This window comes from Hippoglossus hippoglossus, chromosome 10 (assembly GCF_009819705.1).
Source record: "Hippoglossus hippoglossus isolate fHipHip1 chromosome 10, fHipHip1.pri, whole genome shotgun sequence".
Classification (NCBI taxonomy): domain Eukaryota; kingdom Metazoa; phylum Chordata; class Actinopteri; order Pleuronectiformes; family Pleuronectidae; genus Hippoglossus; species Hippoglossus hippoglossus.
Genome location: NC_047160.1, coordinates 9,388,637 through 9,411,104, shown reverse-complemented (window position 1 = coordinate 9,411,104; position 22,468 = coordinate 9,388,637). Strand labels below are relative to the sequence as shown.

At 42.7% G+C, this 22,468-nt stretch overlaps 1 protein-coding gene across 1 annotated transcript in view; it reads left to right on the top strand.

Moving 5' to 3' along the window:
• The window catches only part of gria1a (glutamate receptor, ionotropic, AMPA 1a), a 72,861-nt gene that overhangs the window by 33,826 nt on the left and 16,567 nt on the right, over window positions 1–22,468 (top strand). Inside the window, 2 exon segments of the mRNA XM_034598010.1 lie at window positions 3,914–4,120; window positions 5,217–5,659. Coding sequence (XP_034453901.1) covers window positions 3,914–4,120; window positions 5,217–5,659 — 650 coding nt within the window.

The following is a 22,468-nucleotide window of genomic DNA, read 5'->3' as shown; positions in this document are numbered from 1 at the left end:
GCTGCTGAACGCGACGTGGCCAGGTTATGTGAAGTGTTCTGGCCTATATATCGGAAGGGAAGTTAGCAGGGGCTGGGATTTGGGAACAGGGAGGGAAAAAATTCAACCTGACCAACTCTCACGACGGATAGCTTATCCTGACATTTTCTGAAAAAGAGAGGACATACAGTGGCAGGCAAGACGTGGCTGATACACATCCGAGGATAACACAGATGGTATTGTGCACGTCTCTGAAGGTACAGGATGTTCTCAGTGTCTGAGTCTTGTTGAAAATGTAATATCAGAGATTGATCCATGCCTGTGGACCCCTAGAGCCCAGCATTGGCTCTTCAGGTGTTTGCTTTTTTTCAAATGGGAATGTCTTTCATCTCTGGGTATTACTTCCACCGTGTTATTTCATTGGAATAAGAAAAAGGCGCAGCTTTTCAAGGTGTGGATGAAATGTGTGTCAAAGAATAAAGCATGCACTTGCTGATTTGAGATATTCTGTCAGAGGCTTCAGGTCTGGCAGGGCAGCGCACGAGTAGCTGATCTCCGCTGTGAGAGGTTAATTGGGTAAAAGGGTTTCCCTTATGAGAAATTCACTGCGCGCCAGATACAAGCTTGACAGACAACACAGAATAACAGGAAGACGCAGCGACACACTCCAACCTGTGCCATCTTATTTTATAGATGTAAGGCTTTCAGTCGGAGATCTTGCAGCATCAGCAGGAAACAGGCGAACACAACAATGTAAAGCAACATTACCAATGAGAATCATCTGGTAATGGTGTTTTCCTGTCGGAAAAAATACAAGCACGTGAATGGGAATAACCACTCACGTCAGCCTCTTAGTTTGAATTAAGATATGAGGAATCTCTGGCTGCAACTGTATCTCCAAAATGGAGGAAAGGTTTGGTCTAGTGTCAACAAATGTTTTTACCAAAATTGTTGTATAAGTACATGAGTAGTTGAATCTAAATGAACCTCAGCATTAATATTATAAAAATCAATTTAACAAAGTAAAAAAAACAAGCTGTGCAGAGTTTGTTTATACCTGTGTAGAGTTTGAGGATAGAAATATGTGAGACAAAATAACATTTTTAAACATCTCAGCTTGATTATGTGACCTAAAGCACCGTTTGCCTGTGGAGGGAGAGGCCCAAACGCAGAGGACACGGTTTGTTTTGCAAAATATCAGCATTAGTGTGGACAGGGTATTGGGCTGCTTTTAGATTAACTGCTGTGTACGTGCCTAGCAACTGCCTAATTACACAGGCATTTTCGCACTATTCCCATTTTGACATTGTGCATAAATCCTGTGCAATTTGAAAATACACCAAGGGGAAGACTGAGTAGCTCAATTAATTAAAAATAATTAAACTATGATTTCCTATATAAGTCAAGCCTGCTGTAATAAATGAAAATGTTGCAACTGAGGTTGTGTGCAAACTAGTTGTTAGAGAAACTCGTTAAAAGTCATGGACAAACAGGCATCCGCTCCCAGTGGTAGTAGTACGATTTTATCGAAGCAACATAAAGAGACTCTGGAATTACATTTGACAAATAAACTGTCGGGAGCTTAGGCATAGTTTGGAAAACTTAACATGTCGTCTATTGGCTACTAATTAAAAAACAGGAAAATCCTCATTTAAACCCAAAGGTTGCAGTGTCCCAAGAGAACGGATCTAAAATAAGTCTCTCTGACATAATCTCCTATCAGTGTCCCCTTTTCTAGGAAGATAAATTGGTTTTCTGTCTTGGAACCTAAGAGTGGAGATAAGGTGCGAACAGTTATTGGGCTGCAGGGGAGCAGTGGAGTGGAGTTTTCTTCTTGCAACTTATAACTTTTGTCCCCACTGATTCGTCGCCCGAGGGAACATGTTGTTTTGCCAGTGTGCCCCCCCCCCCTCCACACACACACCCACACACGCACACGCACACACACACACAAACACACACGCACGCACACTATCCCTGTTGTCCCTTCCTGTGCACACAGTCCAAGCCTGGGTTCACACAAACTCTGGAGGAGTGAAGCGGAACATATTTAATTGAGCGCTTGAGCTTTGGGTCTTCACCATCGTGGCTTTACAGTAAAACCAGGCTATGACTGGAATTGTAGGGTTTAGTTTTGCTTGGTGGGAGTTGGTTATTAATGACATTCACTGTTTATTAGGCTTTCAGCGAGAAACTGTGGCTTTTTTAAAAATCAAATTGTGTTATACGCTGCAGAGGTCTAACTAAAAAACTGGTTATGAAACCTACCGAATACCTCAGTCAAGGTGGTTTCGTTTTTGACTGCTAAAATTACTACCTGGAATTATTTTTCCCTTTCTTAAAAAAACTCAGACATGTTTATGAGTGTGTGCAGATCCAAATAAAAATCTCGATGTAGTTAATTTAACTTAACTCATAAAGGGAATGTTGGGCCATGGCAGAGGTGTAAGCTAGTGCCAGTCTAGTTTCCATGCATTTAGTTTAAAATGTGTTCTTGTGTGTATGTGTGTGTCTGTGGCATATTTATCTTGGTTGAGTAACGGCGGATCTCAGTGGAACAGTTTGAGGTCAATGAGACTGAGTCCTGGAGGACCGTCTGTATGTCATGCCATATCTCTATGTGCATGTGTGTCTGTGTGTCTCTGTGTGTGTGTGTGTGTGTGTGTGTGTGTGTGTGTGTGTGTGTGTGTGTGTGTGTGTGTGTGTGTGTGTGTGTGTGTGTGTGTGTGTGTGTGTGTGTGTGTGCGTGTCTCTTTTTGTCTTGTGGCTCTAAGTGCAAGTGCATAGCCTGTGGAAGCGCTGCACACCAGCCCCCACTCTCTCACTCTCTCTCTCTCCACTGTCTCCCTGGGGTGCCGTGTCTCCACCAGCAGGCCTCGGGTTTCCATGTGTAACAATGATTACCTTCACCTCGGCCATAAAGAGTAGGAGAACCCAGATAACCGTAACACACGGAGGAAACCCCCAGCACCCCCACCTCGTCTCCCGAACCCAGATGAAATACGGTGGCAGGATTTGCCCAGCTCAGCACGGCCTTAGCTTAAAGCAGCCACATAACAACTTGTGGGAATTGAGGCTGTGCTATAGCATAGGTGGACAATGCAGTGGAATTCTGTATGAAATGCATTTTTCTGAAAGTGGCCCCAGATGTCATATCTGCTGTAATTTATAACGACACCCAATCAGTGGGACATGTACAAATGTCAGTGTGATACAACAAGAACAGCGTGTGCCCGGTGCAGAGGTCAGCAGTGTCTGCTTCCCCGTCTACATGGCTTAAACATGCACACGCGTGCACACACACACACACACACACACACACACACACACACACACACACGCGCGCGCTCCTTCCTCTCGGAGCGTCTTCCCAGCTTTAATAACCCTCCTCCTATTCCTCCGTTTCCTCGCAGCCCGTTCTAACGCTGCTGTAATGATCATACTTAGGCACCTTTTGTATTTGAATTACACACCATACCTTCAAGGAATAAAGCCAAAATAATACCTTGTAATTTCATAGAATTATCTTTTCTTGTGAACCTTTCACACCAACAATTATATTTTGGGCCGAGTAAGATTTTTTTTAAAGCCTGTAGCTTTGATCAGGGTCGGTGGGTTTGCACTGAGGCACTAAAAGTATCCATGTCTTCCAACATTTTCACATAGTATTATTAAACTTAACTACATACTTAAATTTTATCATCAGCCATAATGCTGCCTTTGACTTAATTAGCTTTACAAATTGTTGCTGTAAATGTTATGTGTCTTACAGTCACATCAGCTTGTGTCAAGGAATTCACATCAGTGTAGATTTATTTTCAGTGAAATTCTTCATTTATTTCCTGGGTGTGATTTTTGACGCCTGATGTAGAATCGATGAGTGTGGACAGAAACAGCTGTTGTTTACTGATGGTTACCTCCCCTCACCTGACAGGAGTCACCGTATGTGATGCTGAAGAAGAACCACGAGCAGCTTGTGGGAAACGATAAGTACGAGGGCTACATCGTGGAGCTGGCTGCAGAGATAGCCAAGCATGTGGGCTACCAGTACAAACTCAAGGTTGTCTCAGATGGCAAGTATGGAGCCAGAGACCCAGATACCAAGATGTGGAACGGCATGGTGGGAGAACTGGTGTATGGGGTGAGTAGACAGAGATTTGTGATCATTCTCATCTTAAAGCTGGAAGACAAAACCTACAAAAAGTCTAATGCCTTAACAGTGATTACACTAAACAAGCCAAATCCTTTATATTTATTTAACGCTTGGTTTTGTTTTAGTAGTCTGCCTTGATTATTTTGCAGAACCAACACTTTGTGTAGAGTTTACCGCAATGATACAACCAAAAAGACAAGGCCACTGAGAAGGAATGTCTGCAACACCGTCTCATAAAATGAAGCTAAAATATCTCGGGTACAGCTGCCGCCATCTTGCGGTTTTGACGTCCTTTGGAGCCAGATTCTGCGCAGGAGTGATCAGGGAGTGGAACCGTGTGTGTTGAGGACCGGCCAATAAACAAGCTCGACCAATCACGAGTCGGTCTCAGCTGTCAATCATTATGTTTCACCCTATTTTTACGACTTCAAATGACAAAAAACATCTTAGAGAAAAATATATAAAGGGACTTATTTTGGTCCATGTCCCATCCACTAACATGAATGAAACATGGTTCATAAACTTTACTGCAGCCAGCCACGGCACTATACTGCAGGGCTCGATCTAGCTGATTTGGCCTCACCTCTAGGGAGCTGTCATGTCGTCCATGTTTATTCAGTTCAGTCTGCAACTATAAACTTGCACCATGAGAATCATTTAAAGGTTATTTAAAGGTCATATAGCAGGACTAAGGGTCTGCAGCTGCAATCCTAGCAGCTCCATGAGGCACAAGTCAGGCCCATTGTTGATTTGAGCTGAACGCAAATGCCAGCGTGCTAACAATGCTGATATAATACCAGTAAGCAGCGATAACGTTCACCATGGTCACCATCTTATTGTAGCATGGTAGCATAATTTGCTAATTAGTAGCAAATCAAAGACTAGCTTAGGCCAACCGATGCTGACATTCCCTGACAATTGCAGAGCGAAAAATTATTTAACTATAAAGTTGATAAGTAGTTTTGATTCTGCTGAAGATCCTTTTGCCTCGAGGTGTTTGATAAGTAACTCTGGTTTACTCAAACATTAATGGCACACTGTACTTCTGTTTATGTCTTTATATGTCTTTGGTTTCTTCCATCAGAAAGCGGATGTGGCTGTGGCTCCTTTGACCATCACCCTGGTCCGTGAAGAAGTCATCGACTTCTCCAAGCCATTCATGTCCCTCGGAATCTCCATCATGATTAAGAAACCCACCAAATCCAAGCCTGGTGTGTTTTCATTCCTCGACCCGCTGGCTTACGAGATCTGGATGTGCATAGTGTTTGCCTACATCGGCGTCAGCGTCGTCCTCTTCCTCGTCAGCCGGTTCAGCCCGTACGAGTGGCACGCCGAGGACTATGAGGAAGGAGAGCCACAGTCTCCCACGCAAGCTTCAGCCTCCAACGGGGTGCAGCAGGGCCAGACACAGACGCAGCAGAACATAAACCAACAGAATCTTGACCAGACCAATGAGTTTGGCATCTTCAACTCCCTTTGGTTTTCACTGGGCGCCTTCATGCAGCAGGGATGTGATATCTCCCCACGGTAAGAAACCAAGTCCATAGATTTACACAAACTTTGATGCATTCCATCCACTGTCCTTTGAATCCCTTTTGACTGCTGGCCCACAAAGACACACTCAGAACCACCTGTGTACAGTGTCCTTCTGTCTGCCACACAAACGCTTTGAACATAACAGGTTGCATTTGTGTTCGACTCAGTTGGGGCTTTGTTTATTGAGATTTTGTTTTTGCTAGTCACTTCTCATGCGGAGCAATGATACAAGTGGCACGAGGAGCAGCCGAGGGAGTTTATGATGTGGTCATGCTGCAGAGATGTTGTGTTTTCATTCTCAGTCTCCTCTCCAGACACTTGCTGTAGTGTTATAAACGTGGCATGAACCTTTGGGACTAGAACAACTTACAGGTAGCTCCCTCCAATGTTTAAAATTCAATCTATCTATGTATCCACCCATTATCCATCCACCCACCTACCTACCTACCTCTGTCTGTTTATTTGTCCATATATCTATCCATGTGTGGGTAAAGGTAAATATTCAACTGAGAGGTTGTTATGAAGGATCCTGGTGTGAGTTTTGCGTGGTGTGGTTTTGCTCCCCCTCAAGTGCTCTCAAGAGCTGTGGAATGAAACAGTCCTCAAAAGGTCACCAATTAAAAATCTCATTAAGTGTCTGAAATTGGAGACACCGAGGTCGACTTTCTGAGCTTTCCAGAGGGACCTGAAGGATGAGATGAGAAGATAATGTGAGTGTGATCACTGCAGGCTCTGAACCAGCACAGACAGGTTAGGTCATGGACAGACACAGAGCTTCTTGTATCTTTAAACATTAAGCTGCGTATGCATTATGTATTTGTGCAGTGTGGTGGCGCACGTATACATAATGTATCTACACTGAAGTGTACTATACTGTGAGGATGGAGAGGCTGCTGCTGTGGTTCGGATTCAACGCTGAAAAGTTCTTAATATCATCAATACCTGGACAAATAATGACTTGTACTCAGCCATAACATTTAAACTACATGAAAGAAATGTTTCTGGTGCAGCGTTGTGACAGATATTGAACTTCCGTGCGTTAAAGGTTTGTGTGCTTATTGATTTTCACATCTTGGGAATAATGTGCAACAGGTTGTTTTTTTTTGCTTTGTATCGTGCAAATTGCAACACTGCCGAGAAAGCAAGGTGTCAGAAGCATTGGTTTCCCATTTGTGACGTTGTGACGTCGAACATGTCTCACTGCAGGGGTATAGAAAAATCATATAGACAAACTCCTCTTCTGGCGATGGGAAAGGAGTCAATACATTTTTTCCCCATGTTCTGTGATATGAAGCCTGAGGCAAAGGTTGGTTAGGTTAGCACAAGGACTAGAATAGAAATAAATCTACCCAATAGCGCCTCTAAAGCGAATTGGTTAATGTGCATACAAATTGAATTGTGATTATAATATAATATTTCAGTTATTGTATAGATTAAAGTCAACGGTTAAACGTTAGCAAGGCAAACCATGTCCTGGCAATAAGTGCACATTGGATTGATAGATAAGGGAGAGGTATCAGTTTCTACCTCTGTGTATGAAACGTAATCTATAAAGGAAATTGCCTTTCCCTAAAAATATAACGTAGACCTATCCATTTCTAATATCCTTCCAGATTTCACAATAACATCTGTTGTAATTCATGTTTAATCCACCTTGCATTTTAGTGAGGAAAATTAACCAAATATGCATGTGTCAATACCACCGGTCCTTTTTTTTGTGTGTGGCTGATTCGGATGAACTGACTACCGAGGCCGATCCGTGAACAACTATAGGAGAAATGTGTTGCAAGGCTGCCAGGTCGGAATGTATTTATTCATTTTGTAGCATTTTGCTGATAAATATCAGTGGTTCTCAGTCTACCCTCCCTGATTGAGTGGCTGAAGGTTAAAGAAATTATATCAACGCGCGACATTCGATTTATATCTCGACTTCCATCGTGTGACATTTACAGAATGTATTTCCACTTTGCTTCTACCTTGCACAAATATCAGAAGGGAGAAAATCTCTCTGCACCCACAGGGCCTGCGTGCGACACATAGGTGCTCAGCGGTACACGGTGTAGGTGGCGAAACCCCACTCCCACAGGCCTTCACTTGATATTTACATTTTCTGCCTGGAGACTCTGCTGCGCCTCATGCAGGGTGATGGCTATTGTCTCAGTGTTCTTCTCTTACAAGCTGAAAATACATCTCCAATACCTATTGATTTCCTTGTACATCTTACAGAGGCAGGGAGAATGTCACCGTGCCCCTGCAAATGATCTGGTCCCTGTGGTTTTTGCTTCTTATGCGCACACACGTTATTTTTGTTTGTATTGCATGCATGTTACTATATGCGAGGTTGAGCTTGGATTTGCTCTTATTTGTACGGTATCTGCGTTTGTTTTGCTCGGGGGAAGCAATCCCTCCTGATGCAAGACCTTTCCCTGACGGTTTATCTGGACAAAACAGATAAATCCTGTTGATGCTGCCTCCGACTGCAGAAATAACCAGTTGTGAGAAATATTTCATCATCCCTTAATAACTGTTACAAGACTGTTGGCCCATTTACCTACTGTCATACTGAGATGTGACATACTCTACAGATTATATTGAGTTTTGTCTGCCCAGTAACAGCAACAGTTTTTAGTATTTTGGGATACTGGGTAACTGGCACTTGTTAAGTTCTAGCTTAAAAATAATTCAGGTAGAACTGAAAATGTCCTTTGTGTCATCTGTGAGGGTGGTATCCTCATATAGGCCTCGAGTGAGATGTCTTCCTTTACTTACAGTGTCCTTCCAAGGTTGTTCTCGTTCGAGCTCAGTAGGGAAGCTCTTGAAAATAGCAAAGGACAGGTTTATCGTGTGCAGCAGTCCACGGTGCAGCGATCACCATGGTGGAGTCTGCCTGATGTCTTGAAAACCAACACAGCGAATGTTTCACCCCACTAATTTCTGCCCTGAAGGAAACATCTTCCGCTCGGAAATTTGGGTGACCTAGATGCTCCAGTTAGCACAGCGCGTATTCACACACCGAGCTGCAGGTTGATGCGAGTCCTGAAGCGAGCTCTCCGTTGCTCTGCCGGATTTAAAGGGACATGTAATGTTTTTACTCGTGTCCTGTCAGATGAAAACAGTAGGAGACTCGTAACCTCACATATATTTTGTTGTCAGAGTTTCGCATTAACGCAGTGTACAGTTTCACTTGGCTAATGGGACTTGAGAGAATGAGGCTTTTTAGTCCTTGTGTGCCTGCAATTATTTGTTCATTTCTTCATACTTGGAGGTTCTGAGCTCATTTACAACCTGGATGGAAGTATTTCCTTTTTAAACCCATTTAAAAGTTACCTTAACATCAGCTGTGCAGAAATAGTCGTGGGACCAATTATGAAACATTTAGAAAATCTGTGTCTACTACAAACAGAAGCACGTTCTCTATGTTGGTAATCCTGAATTATGAGGCTGTGATGAGACATTTCCAATGCACAGAGTTTAGAGAGAATCACATTGGTTCGTCTCTGTGTTAAATACTCCCACAGTTTAGATGATCAGGGGTGAGTGGGTTTTTAGCTGCAGGGTGTTCTCCAGAAGAATCATGGTTAGATCCTTCTGTACTCTATTGGACCAGGGGCTGCCATAGTCGGGATTGATGACATCACGTATGTCGAAGAGCCCCAGCACCCTCTGCTACAGAGTGCTGATTTTCTGTTTATTCAAAATGTATCAATATTTCACATGTCATGGGCCCATATTGCGCCAAATTTGCTACTGCACTCCCAGCAACACACTTGCCAAGTCTTAAGTAGATCAGAGAAACTGTTCTTGAAATAGGCAAATTACATATGCACATGCACAATTATATACATACATAAAGACACAGACAGATTATTTGCATAATTGTAAGATTATGAAGAAAACTTCACTAAAATGGATTCCAAGTAAAGATGTCTTCCGGTTTCTATGTGTTTTTGAAAAGCTGGAGCTGCTGATCTTTTGTGTTTTCTTTGTCTTCTATTTTATTTGGACTTGAAATTCATTGAAATAAAATCTTATGATTTTCAAACAGAGGATTTTAGTGATTTGTACAATGAAATCATATATACCACATAGTTACAGTGGTGGAATAAGTATTCAGTTTGAGTATAAAAATACACTGTTACATAACAAGCTCAATGTCCTGCATGTAACATTTTACCCAAGACAGAATTAGCAGAAGAAATTTGAAGTAGATGTTTTACTCATGAAGTTGCTGAAATTTGTGAACAACACTGTGCCTTTACCCATTTTCACGGTGGACATTTTGACATGTCATAGTAGGAGAAGCTCAGGTCTTCATGATAACATTGTTCATTTCAATTCAACCGTCATTCATTTTATATTTTACACCTGTGCTTTTCCTACTGTGGCAAGTCAAAATGTCCGCTGTGAACAGGGCCTGTCGGTGACAAAGCCAGTGTTGTAAAAGGTGCGTTCAGCTCGGAGGTAGGCAGCGTGACGAGCTTCGTGCTTTACGATCCTCCATTAATTAAGAGACAAAAGGCCAAGGAACAACACTGACGATCCACTCTGTCCTGGATTAATCAGTGGGCGTATTTAATTTCCCTGTCTGCCTGTATGAGCTGGTGCGTGTGTGCGTGCGCGTGTGTAAGTGTATGTATTAGCTGTTTCTATTAAAAGAAACACTTACTGCCATTTTGCTGTTTCTGCATCATAACAATCGGAACGGACCGTCCTAAAGGTATCTCTGCATTGTGTGTGTGTGTGTGTGTGTGTGTGTGTGTGTGTGTGTCTTTGTGCGCATTCACACACAGATGTGATGCATTAATGTACAGTACGTAAACATGTGTGTCTCCCCCTGCTATTTTTCCTCTGCAAGACATTGTTTACTGTGCTCTTTCTAAATGTCAGCGCTGTCAGTCAGGCCCTCCCATAAGCCCCAGTCCGTGCAGTCGGACCCTCCCCGTGTTTATCTCTGCAGACAGGTGCACTCTGAGAGCAACCACCCCCCCCCCCACCACCGCCACCACCACCACCACCACCACCACCACCTCCATCCATCCACACGTTTACTTCCTCCCCGTTCACCTCTTTTCAGTCTTCTCTCTCTGCTCTCCATCCTTCATCTCTCTTCCAATGATTTGTGTTCATGTGTTCCTTGTCTCGTGTCATGGCTTCAGTAATGTTTTAGGTTTCATATCACATATGTGCCAAACACAGTCAGAAACCAACAGTCTCAAGAGTGTGATTTTTTGTCTTTTCATGATAATGAAAAAAACCGAGTGCGTTTGTTAGTTGTCAGAATCAGAAGTTCTAATTGCATCCTCACAGATTATTGCACCTCGGGCTCAGATTTTGTTTTTTTATGTTCCTAAATTTAATGCTTCCATTGCTCGTGCAAATGCGCCTACTGTAAAGCAGTTATGCAAAAGAAAGGTGGTGAGAGTCTGGATTTCTTAACGTCACAGAGAAACTGACTCTTTATATTATTATAGCACCAACCTGTGTCGAACATGACCTTGTGGATTTTGACTGGCCTTTCAATTTCCGTATGAAGCTTGCAGGGTCTCGATCGGCAGGAAGCGAAATTGCGTAAAAAGGGCGTGGGTTCACGATGTTCCCCCAGAGCATGTGTTCTCAGATGTTTATGTCTGTGTCTGATATCTGTGTGTGTTTGTGTGTGTGTGTGTTTGAACTGCATGGCCCCATGGAGCCGACTCTCCTCCGTGCCTGTGTTGCTGCTGTTACATGATTGTAGACAGAAATAAATCAGCTCTGTCACTCACACCCTGCTGCCACAACAGCAATTTCTCAGTCTGCCGGTCAAAATCATTCAATAATGGATTGTGTGTCTGTGGTGTGTTATGGTAACCTGGGGAGGGACAGTGTTTCTCAAACTGAGTTTTCTATCATACGTGTTTCCCTCTTTGAAGCATTGAACAGGACAGGGCTAAGACAAAGTATCCTAATAGACATCTATCTGTTGAAGAAATGATTTGCTTACATTGCTCAACATGCGATACATGTTAGGCATGGACTGTTTATAAACATGGACAGCACTATTCTACCGTCCCACTAACCAGAAATGAAGCCAAAATACCCCGATACAAAGGCATTGTGCATTTGGAGCCTGTGTAGTAGCAATCAGGGGATGGAGCCACAGTAGCGATCAGTTTGATGAGAGCTACCTAAATTGACAGAGACCATCTTTGAGAAAAACTTGATTGACGTGTACTTTGAATTACCTATAATGCAGCCAGCCACCAGGTGGCGATCAAGATGCTTTGGCCTCACTTTTGGGGGGCAGTTATATGTCCATCTTTAGGTATATGGAAACAATTTTGTGTGCTTCTTCTGAAGGCCTAAAGATACAGATGAAACCGACAAAATGGAGCAGAACCACTGGAAATTGTAGCCAATAGCTCAAGTAAGACGATCACAGGGCAGGAAGAAGAAATTTGCGACTTTGCGAGTTGCTAGGACACGACAGGCATCTATTTGGTGTTATTTTGTAGGGGCACTTTGTCCCTTTTTAAGAGGTCCATCATCACAACCTCCTCCACAGTCAACATGTTTGTTGTTGTCAGCAACTCTTGGGTCTGCGCTGCCCTCTAGTGGATGTATTGTTCATCAACCATGCCAACGTAAAGGGGCATGAAAGTATGTGGGCAGTAACGGTTACATAGTTTAAAGCAGACTCTGAAAAATGAGCCTTTGGACAGAGAGTAGATGCATAGCAACAGTCCACAAAGATACAGTGTACAATTATTTGGGTGTTTTAAAGTACCACACCAATGTTTTATCATGTTTTAACCATTTTACATACTATATAATTGAACATTCTCCATAGCAAACTGTAATTTTTTAAAGTTTCATATCACATCGTCTTCATTATAGTTGCAGTATTGGCTTTTAGTTCTGCACAGATGACGATAACAAAACTGTGATATTTTTCTATGTCAGAGTGTCCTTGAACACCCCACCACGGAGAGCGTTCACAATGGTCCCTGCTTGCATCTTCATTAGCGCTGGGTGCTAATGGACAAATAAGGACAACAAAATGTTCTCTGTGGGAAAGAATTTAACTCGATAATGTTTTCAGCTTTTTTCAGCTTAATGTTTATGACATACTCCGAGGGAATAGAAACCAGCGGCTCCATATTTTCAAATATGGACTTATAATGGTCAATTTAATATGACACGAAGTTAAAGAACTAAAATATGCAAAATCCATGTTTTCTTTGGTAAGGCTTGGCACTGCTACTGTAGGTGATATTTTGATCATGGTTTTCTGATTCCCTTCTTGTTGCTGTTATGTGTCACCATGTTTATTATAAGATGCTCAACTTAGTGCACATCATACACTTCTAATCTTTTCACCTAGAGTTCACAAAGCCTTTACAAAGGACTTTACATATCTCTGGAAAAGACTCTCATCCGTGCTGTCAGACATACTGTAGCAGCACCATAGGGTTCATGATGCAGGAAATGTGATGTTGTTCGGAGCGTTGTATGATCAGATGCAAGCGGCTGTTGCTAATCGAGCCCCCTGGGACGAAGCCAGCAGATTCTTGTAATCGTTATTGATCTTGCACAGGAATCCATTAGGTATAACATTGCTGTTATTTATCTTCACCACAAGAAATTAGATTGTGTTACACACCACTGAGTTACATAATTCTGAAGTTAGTAAGTTGCTGTCAAAGCAGTTGGGGAAGACTTGGTAGGAAAGCATGTTTTATTCATAAAGAGACGGTTCATTTTAGTTCACAGCAACACTTATGTTTTATTTATCTGGAAATCGCATGAAGGCAACTTTTGATCATACATGCAAAGGCACACACACACACACACACCCTGAGGATTTCACTGGGGTATCACACTTTGTACACAGACAGACACACCATCTCCTCAGAGGAGCACACTCTGTCAAATCTGCATTTAAAACAGTCACAAAGAGCCACACATATGTTTCCAGAGCAGCAAGGGTATCTGCTGTAATCAAGCTGTGATGGTATAGGAACATCTTTTCAGCAGCCATGAATCATACACCAGGCAAGAGGCCGTATGGGAAATCTACCTGGATCGCAGGAAATGCCAATAGTTTGACTGGAACGATAAGTAAGTCGAAAGGGGATATAATGAGAGCATTCCGCAGGTAATGGCAAATCCATCTTACTATAGGGGTGCTCGCCCTTATAGATGCACACACAGAGAGGGAGATGAGTGGGATGACTAAAAGTGTCTCAGCTCAGCTGTACTGTTTGGAGCGCAGAGTGTGCTGCCATGGCAACCATAAAGAGACAGATTTTTCTTTCAGAGCGGAGCAGCTTCACATCAAGTGTCTCTGGTCTGTTAAAAACTGCACTTGAGCACACATGCATGTCTCCTCGGCGTTACTATGCAGCCTGATTGAATGCGCCATAAGTCATTTGTGTGTCTGCTGATGGTTATTGATTCCTCAGTTGTGAACAGCTGTGATGTATCTGTTATGATTCCTGTTTTCTTGCCGGAGTGACTAAAAGGCTGTGCGTATGTGTGTGGGCGCGTCGCGAGTGCTCTCACAGCTCGCCAACACCGACTTATCTCAGGTTGCACGAGGTTACAAGAGAGCGCCCATGGTATCATCCGGTGAACGCGTGTACGTACAGCCACAGATCCGAAGGTTAGAGTCGTCGTATCGCAAACATATCGATTCCTTTGCGCCAATCATTAACTGGAAGACTCATTGTTCTGCGTTCGCCACTGAACCCAGCTGCTTATTAATGAAATAAACATTGCATTTTAAATCATAATGCCTTTTGTCGGATCCTCCATAGCGCACTTGAATGAATGTACTTACCCACTCTTAGTGTGTTTGTGGGAGGCTGGCAACAGCATTATCATAATATTCCCTTTCAACTCAGTGGTGTGGGGGTGTTGACCTTCAGCGGCAGAGAGAGGAGGAGGAGGAGAAGGAGAGATGCTTCAAGAAATCATCTGTTTCTTCCCCTCGCTTTTAACTCGACTCAGTTTGGCCTTGAAGATGAAAGTGCACAAAAAATATACAACCTAACAATCGTGAGACCCACAAAACAAAAGCGCAAGCAAACAAAATCTGTAAGTAAACTCACCGCTTAGCAACAACATTGACATCAGCACATTTTCATCCCTCAGAGCCTCATTCGGCAATTTTGAGACAGTGGGAAGTCAAAGCATCTCAATCCCCACCTGATGGCTGGCTGCAGTGTAGGTTATTAATCCCACCTCCTCATGTGAGCGTGTGGGACATGGACCAAACTAAAGTCTAAGTACAAAAATCCAGATGTTGTGAATATACATGTGGTTTCTTAAGGGGGGTGTTGGGCCTTGGTAGAAGTATGCACGCAACTGATGGCCACTCTTGTTCTGTGCTGTAGCACCATGACTTTCAATTGAAACCACTAACTTTTAGCTTGATTTTTAATTATTTGTATTATGTTAAATTATTATTGTGGCTCTTTTTATACATAAAGCCCCATTCTAGGTCATAGAATGTAATTTACAAACTTAATTTAGAGTAACTTTATGTAATATATACTGGTTTCTTTCCAGTCTGTACCAAGACCATAGGCTGTATCTAAAGTTGGACGACATGTCTGCTCTGCAAAAATGAAGCCAAAGGGTCTCGATCGCCACCTGCTGGCTGCAGTGTTTTTTCCCCCGTTTTTTTTTTAAAGTCATTTAATGCTCCAAGGACGGGAATGTCAGCATTGGTTTGCCTCAGCTAATCTTTGTTTGCTAGTTTTGAGCAAAAAAATGCTAACTTGCTAAAATGGGATAGTGATGATAGTAAACATCACACCTGCTGATTGCTACTATATTAGCATTGTGAGCAAGTTAGCATGCTGACATTTGCTTTCAGCTCATGTCAACACTGTGCCCTACTGCTGCCTCACAGAGCAGCTAGCATCATGGCTTTAGATGTATAGTTGTGTTAGATGATTGGAACAACATTTAAATTGTTATTTGTGTGTAAGTATGGTTGCAAAAAAATACAATCCATAGATTGTATATAAAGATGGACGACATTAAAGCGCCGCAAAAGTGAAGTCAACTCATCTGGATCGCCCCCTGGTGGCTGGCTGTAGTATAGGTTTTACAAAAAAAACAACAGCCTTCATGTTATTGGATCTGACATGGACCAAACTAAAAATCAAAGTACACCCTAAATAATGGTTTCTGTCATTTTAGTTCTTACCTCAGTGATGTTTGTTTACTTTTTTTCCCATGATTGACTCATAATTGGTCAAGCGCATCTGCAGAACCTCACTGCCGCTGCTCCTGTCCAGAATCTATAGAGATATAGATATTTTGACTTCATTTCTAGATAGTGGAAGGAATTGGAGACACGTCATCCATCTTTATATACAGTCTATGGGCCGAGCATGCACCAGAAGCATCATGTGTTGCATATCAAACCCATAATGCACATCTCCAATGAGCCTGGTTGCCCCCTTGCGTGTAGCTTCAGGAACCACAGTGACCTATATGGAATTCCATAAAAAGGTAATCACATTTATAAATACTTTATCCTGGTTAATTACCCTGACACTAGCACATTATTATGCATGTTCTTCACACGCTGTTTTCTGCTGAGGAGGCTGTGGGGAGCTCGAGAGGCTTCATAAAATTTGTATCTATTCCTAACATTTGCAAGCAGCTGAAGCATAGTCGATGGTGCGCTAATTAGCAAAAGCCTTGTGATATAAGTCGGCAAATACAGACACCGTGCACACACAGCTTGGAAACATGACTGTGGAGCTGCACTGCTTTTGTGTTCGAGAAGTATCGGCTGAAAGCAGCAGGACGAGGTGTATTTATTCACTTAGACAGTCGTGTTGAAGTGTTGAACATGTTGAACCTGAGGTCTCCGTGTCACATCCCCTCCTCTGTGGTCCTGTGATGTTAAGTGAAAGCTCTCCGGTGTGCTGTTGATATAAATGATGCCCGGGTGTTATATTTGATTTTTTTTTTTTTTTTTTTCCTCTTCTCAACTCTGTCATAATTTTCACATCTAGGGAGCTGTGGTTGCTAAGGATGTTTCCTGCGCTTAGCCACAGCAGTGGCCAATTAGTCAGCACATACTCACTAACACTTCATACTCTGTTGCTACACTGACGTATATGTTCACTTTATATGTTCACTGTATAGCCATTTTCAGACATGAGGTCGGGGGTACCAGCCGGATGCAGCAGTCAAAGGCAGGTAGTGACGTATTTACTCTGCTGCGGAGATCACAAGATTTTGTTTACAACACATGACCCCGTCGTCAGCTTCGTCGGAATCTTCTTTGTGTGTGTGGGGGGGATCCTCCGCTGGATTCACACATCAAGTTCCCCTGGATTTCTACAGACTTTATACTAGGAGGCCAGGCAGATAAAGTCCGTAGAAACTGCGGAGAGTCTCACTCGGACATTGGTGTTCACACATGCACCTTCTCGGGAGAAAATACGAAGGAACTGCGGCGTCCAGTGCAGGTCTGAGAGCAGCTTATGTATGTAGCCTCTGTACTCTCTCCGTCTGCTGTATCTATAGATCTTCCCTGCCTCAGTGCTTTTCTCTTGCCAGCCACTGTCACTCTCATTTTATCTTCTCGATTGACTGGCGTGAAAAATAAGTCTTGTCAGAACAGATATAATGGGAGGGGTTGTGCCCGATCAATGAGAACATACAGCTGTCTCGCTAATTTTCCCGAAGCGATAAAAAAAAAGGCAGTGTAGCAGAAAACTCCTTTTCCATCCCTGATTTGTCTTAGAATCACACCACAATTAGAGACCATTTTCTTTCTCATTTAAACCTCTGTAATTCCTAATCCATTGTAATGTGGCCATTACTGGCTCATTTTTTACACTTGCTAAAGTCATTAGTCATTGCTAATTACCATATTGAATAGAGCAGGCCAGCCAGGGGAATTCTAATGAGAGTTTAGTGCTCGGGCAGAATCTCAGGGAACTGTGGGTGGAGATCATATAACAAAGGATAAAGATCTGGATCTGACATAGACAGACGCTCCGATTCATTTCGATCTCCATCATAACAAAACATGCACACCTGGAAAAGTGCCTGAGAACATTAGCATGTGCTTCTGACAAGGGTAGAATACATTGCAAATACACAATACATTACTTACATCTTGCAGCATTGCATTGGATTTGCATTTCGTCCACAGATGATGATGCTCAGAGTCTTTTGCCGTCTATCAGCCCCTTGTTTTGGTTCAGTCTTGCCGCCGTCGTCAAACCCAGTTTCCAGACACTGCAGCAGCAGCTGTTTTCCTCCACAGCACTCATTTTGATGACTCACTGTGGGGATCTACCCCAAATAGTGAAACTTAAGTTGTTCAGCAAAAAACAAAAGCTAAAGGTTAGAGACGTGCTGCTGAACATCGTGGAGCTTTACGCAGTTAGAGAGCCACATATTTCCCTCAGGTGTTAAAGGAGAGGGAGAGCCGGACATGAACAGGTGGCTCTGTTGCTCTGTGAACTGGATGTGTAAATAACAACTGTTTACTCACACTTTCGCCTTATCAGCTTTATGAGGTGATACAGTCATGTCACTTTTGTGTTTTGTGTTTCCCCCCATGGAAGCCCCAAATTAAATTAGAGCAGCTTTCAAGGTTTTGGAGCTAAAAGTGTGGTTTCCTAATCACATGTTCACTATCCCCCACTTTTCAAAACACTGCTTAGATTGGCACTCTTTGAGTTATACTTCTTAAATATTTAGTGATTTATAATTTGCATGACCTAAAAACAGTTAAACCTTAATTAATTCAAACAGGGATTTGAAGTTTGGTACTGGATTCAAATTTGACAAACACTTTTTGTATCTGTTATTACCTCCACCAAGGAGTTAATCTGTTTATATGTATTTTGTTTGTATGTCTGTTAGTTAGTAGGTTTACACAAAACTACTTGACAGATTAAAACTTGGTGAAAGGAAGCAGTATGGTTTAGGGGAAAAACCATAGAATGTTGGTGTGGATTCCAATAAATAGGGGATCCAGGAATTTTGTTTGACATTCTCTGCAGCGTTTTCCCACAGAATTAATTCGATCTATAGCAGTAGCGGGGGTGCACATGCACTAACGTCGCTCTTACACAAAACAGAGTCTGAGTGACAGGTGAACAGACTAAAGGGTGAAAGTCAACTTCTTGCGTGAGAGAGAGAGAGAGAGAGAGAGAGAGAGAGAGAGAGAGAGAGAGAACTGCACTACATGCCACTTGAGGGTACGAGAGCAACTGCAGCTACGAGGTCTGACTGCGTGGAAAGGAACAAATGTAATTATGAGAAGTGTAAAAATGGTTGTTGTTCATTATGAAACCGTGTAAGGACTAATTAGAATATGGTGGGCCTCCACAGTCTAGATAGTTAATGGGAAACACTGCTTTGACATGGTGACATTGGGCATTAGCCTTGGTGGAGGTATACCCTCCCAGAGTGGCCTTCTAGTTCACAGTCTTGTATTCTAGTCACTGGTAAATCTTTGGTATATCTATGTCTTAGATGATTTCAACAAGACAATAATGAAAAAGTCACTTCAGCACTAATGATTTGGATGCACAGCTGTATTCCTGTGCACAGCGCTCCCATTCATTTTCAAGGTAATGCAATAACAGAGGTAGAGTGAATAAATAATTTATCATCGCCTTAACAAGACTATGAAATCACAGTGCTACTTTGAGGATGTCCCTTACTGTAAGGAGACGGCTGAGTTAATGTCTCACCAAAGCACCAAGGTTGGCTCCTGTGCAATAATGTATGAGGAGCGGAAAGGAGGCGAGACGGAAACCAGTTCAAAAGGAAACAAACGGAGACAAACAGATCTGTGTTTGTCAGTCGCTCTGCTCGACCAGGGAGGAGGAGTGCTGCATGAGAACCAACACACACCCACCCACACACACACACACTCTCACACAGCCCCTTTAGTTCTCCTCAGCACAGTCACTGGTGACCCGCTTTTACACACACACACTCACACACGTATAGCTAACATGCATACACTGCTTTCCTGAGGAGTTTGTGTATGTGTGTGTGTATGTGTGTATTGGGTGCATCAGTGTCTGTGCCAAGGTGTAGGCCATTGTTGTCTTTGCCAAAAACAAACCCCTGTCAGCTCTGGAGTGCAGGAGGAGACAGGCGGGGAGCACAGCAGGGACGTCAGGGTGGAAGGAAAGAGAAAGGAGAGGAGAGAGAGGGAGCAGGAAAGAGGAATGACCGATTGATTGGAGGAGGATTAGACAGCTGTTTACTGCCATCTCTGGAGGCCGGCAGCAGTCAAAGCTGGGAAGTTTGTCAGCCCCTGGTGGCCCTATCCAGTTTACTTTTCATCTCTGCTGCCATTTCTCTCTCCCTTCCTCTCGCTTTATCTCGCTCACTTATAGCTGTGCAGCCCAACATAACACACACTTACACCAAATCGTATGGGGGGGGGCTCTTTGCTTTTGAAAGATTTATATTCGATCTAGTTATTTCGACTTCTATCACGCGTCAGCTGAGATGAATAATTGCTTTTTCTTATATTGTTGCAGATGACCCCCCGCCATCTGATAAATTTAATCTCCTGCTAGACAGAGAGTTAATTGGCCACTTTTTCCGCAGCTGAAACATGAAAACGTCCTGCTGTTCTTTGTCATACGTGACTATAAACAGGCTCTTGGTTTGCAAAAACATCAACTTCTGGATGTGGCCGTGTACATATTTTATTCGGGTAGGGATGGTGTTCGATGAGTTTCACATTATTTGACCTGAATCCAGTTCCAAATGTCTAGCATTTCTACCCCATTTTGTGTTACATCCAAACCACAGAGATTGTACTATGCTCTAAGGGCAAAGTGCTTTCACCATGTGTTCTCTCACTGCTCTGTGACATAGGCCTTCATTAAACCGGCCATCACTCCTTTTTCTTCTTGCGGTTGGAAGGTGACATTTACACCTCACTGGTGTGCTGCAGCTACAGAAGCTCTTTATGCTTAAGTAAAAAAACGCTCAGTAGAAACAATATTGATTCTACTTAATCAGACTAAATAAATCCCTTGTTCTGAACGCATGTTGGCACAATGCGAAATTGTAGTTACACTGCAACAGGTCAGAGAGTTTGATGAGTCACAGATTGTGGAACACTGGAGGGAGGCTGAGGACAAGCACTCGTCTCTTTATGGCATCACAAGTTCTGTGTGTTCGATGGACAATAGTTAATCAAGTGACTTGTCGCTCTCCCCTAATGTTGCATTTTAACACGACTTCTGTTGACCTTGGTGACATGTATTCATACTACGGAGTGTTCCACTTAAAACAGTCGGCCATGTTCACTCATGTATGAGTTACAACATGTGGGTTGACGTGTCCAGTTCATTATTTGCAGATGCCTTTACTGTCAGAAAGAGGAGTAAGATAGATGTAAGGGGGGATTGGACAGATGTGTACTTAATTCATTAGGTACACCCAGCTATTAATACTGCAGCTTAATACAACACTTGTGTAATAAATCCTCCTGCATGAAGGTTTCAATGTTGAGTTTAGGTTTAAACTGTGTTAAAGATCATTTTAGAGGATGTGAGCTGTGTAGCTGTTCAACTACGTTGCATTATGTTTCGGGGTGTTGCTGTTATTTTGTCCACTCCAGTAAAACCAGTGAGAGAAGGCTGAACCACAGACTTACCTCTTTGTTTAATGTGATGCATAAGAACAGCGACACAAAGTGCAGCTTTAAAATTATCGTGCAGTGGAATCGAAAATATTACAATAAAAAACAATTATTATAATTTGGATGAAACAGGAATGATTGTATGAGTCTGGACCAGTTTCAGCATAATATGTATAAATGTAGTTTGGATTTTTGATATTTGGTAATGTGTTATTCTTGTTTACAACCTAAAGAGGTAAGGATTTTGTTTACCACTATAGACCCCACGTATTGGTGCTGAGGTTTCTTTGTTTACATATATATACATGATACCAGTGCTGCTTACGCGACACGTTAGAGAACCAACCACTTGCTCATGATTTCACTGAGCTATTTGGAAATACATGTTGTTTTTCTCACTTCACAGTCAAAGCTTAACCTCACCCACACCCATTTGAGCAGTGATGAGTGAACAAGTCAAAATACACTCACACACACACTCACACACACACTCACACTCAGCCTGCAGACAGCTCTGCATTCTCCCGACTGATTTTCAAAGCCTCGGCATCCATTCTGTGTTTGCTTTCCACTTGCTCCCTGGCTGCTCTTTCATCATCCACCCGTCATCTGAAAAGCATCTTAAATGATTATGTTTTAGCTTCTTCCATTTTTTTGACTCTCCGCACTTAATCTTGCCTTCATGTTCACGCTCATTTTGGCTCGACGGTACAAAGGTGAATCATGAAAGCCTTTTTTTTTTTTGTTTCAGATTTGTGTCATTTTCATTGCGTAAGCCGCACCACTCTTGTCAGGGGTCCCGATATGTAACGCAACATGATTTCTGCTGTTTCTCTTCTCGCTGGCTTCTCTTGAGGTGAAGAGACGTGCAGAGAGGAAAGACTCAGGGATTTGACTCAGGGGAGTTTGCGCAAATTTTTTTTTTTATTAAGTGCAATTAGGAGCAGTGGCTAAGTGTTCTCCTCCGCCTATTAATCCTCAACAAATAATACGCATGGTTGCATGAAACATATTGGCAAATTTCTTTAAGTGAGATTAATTTGGCAGGCAAGAAGCTGAGTGGGCCTTTGTGGAACTGGTTATCTTTCCTTAGCACATTGGACTAAGCTCTCCAAGCCCGGTGGTATGAAGGGTGTGTGAGTGCGGAGGGAGTGTGATGC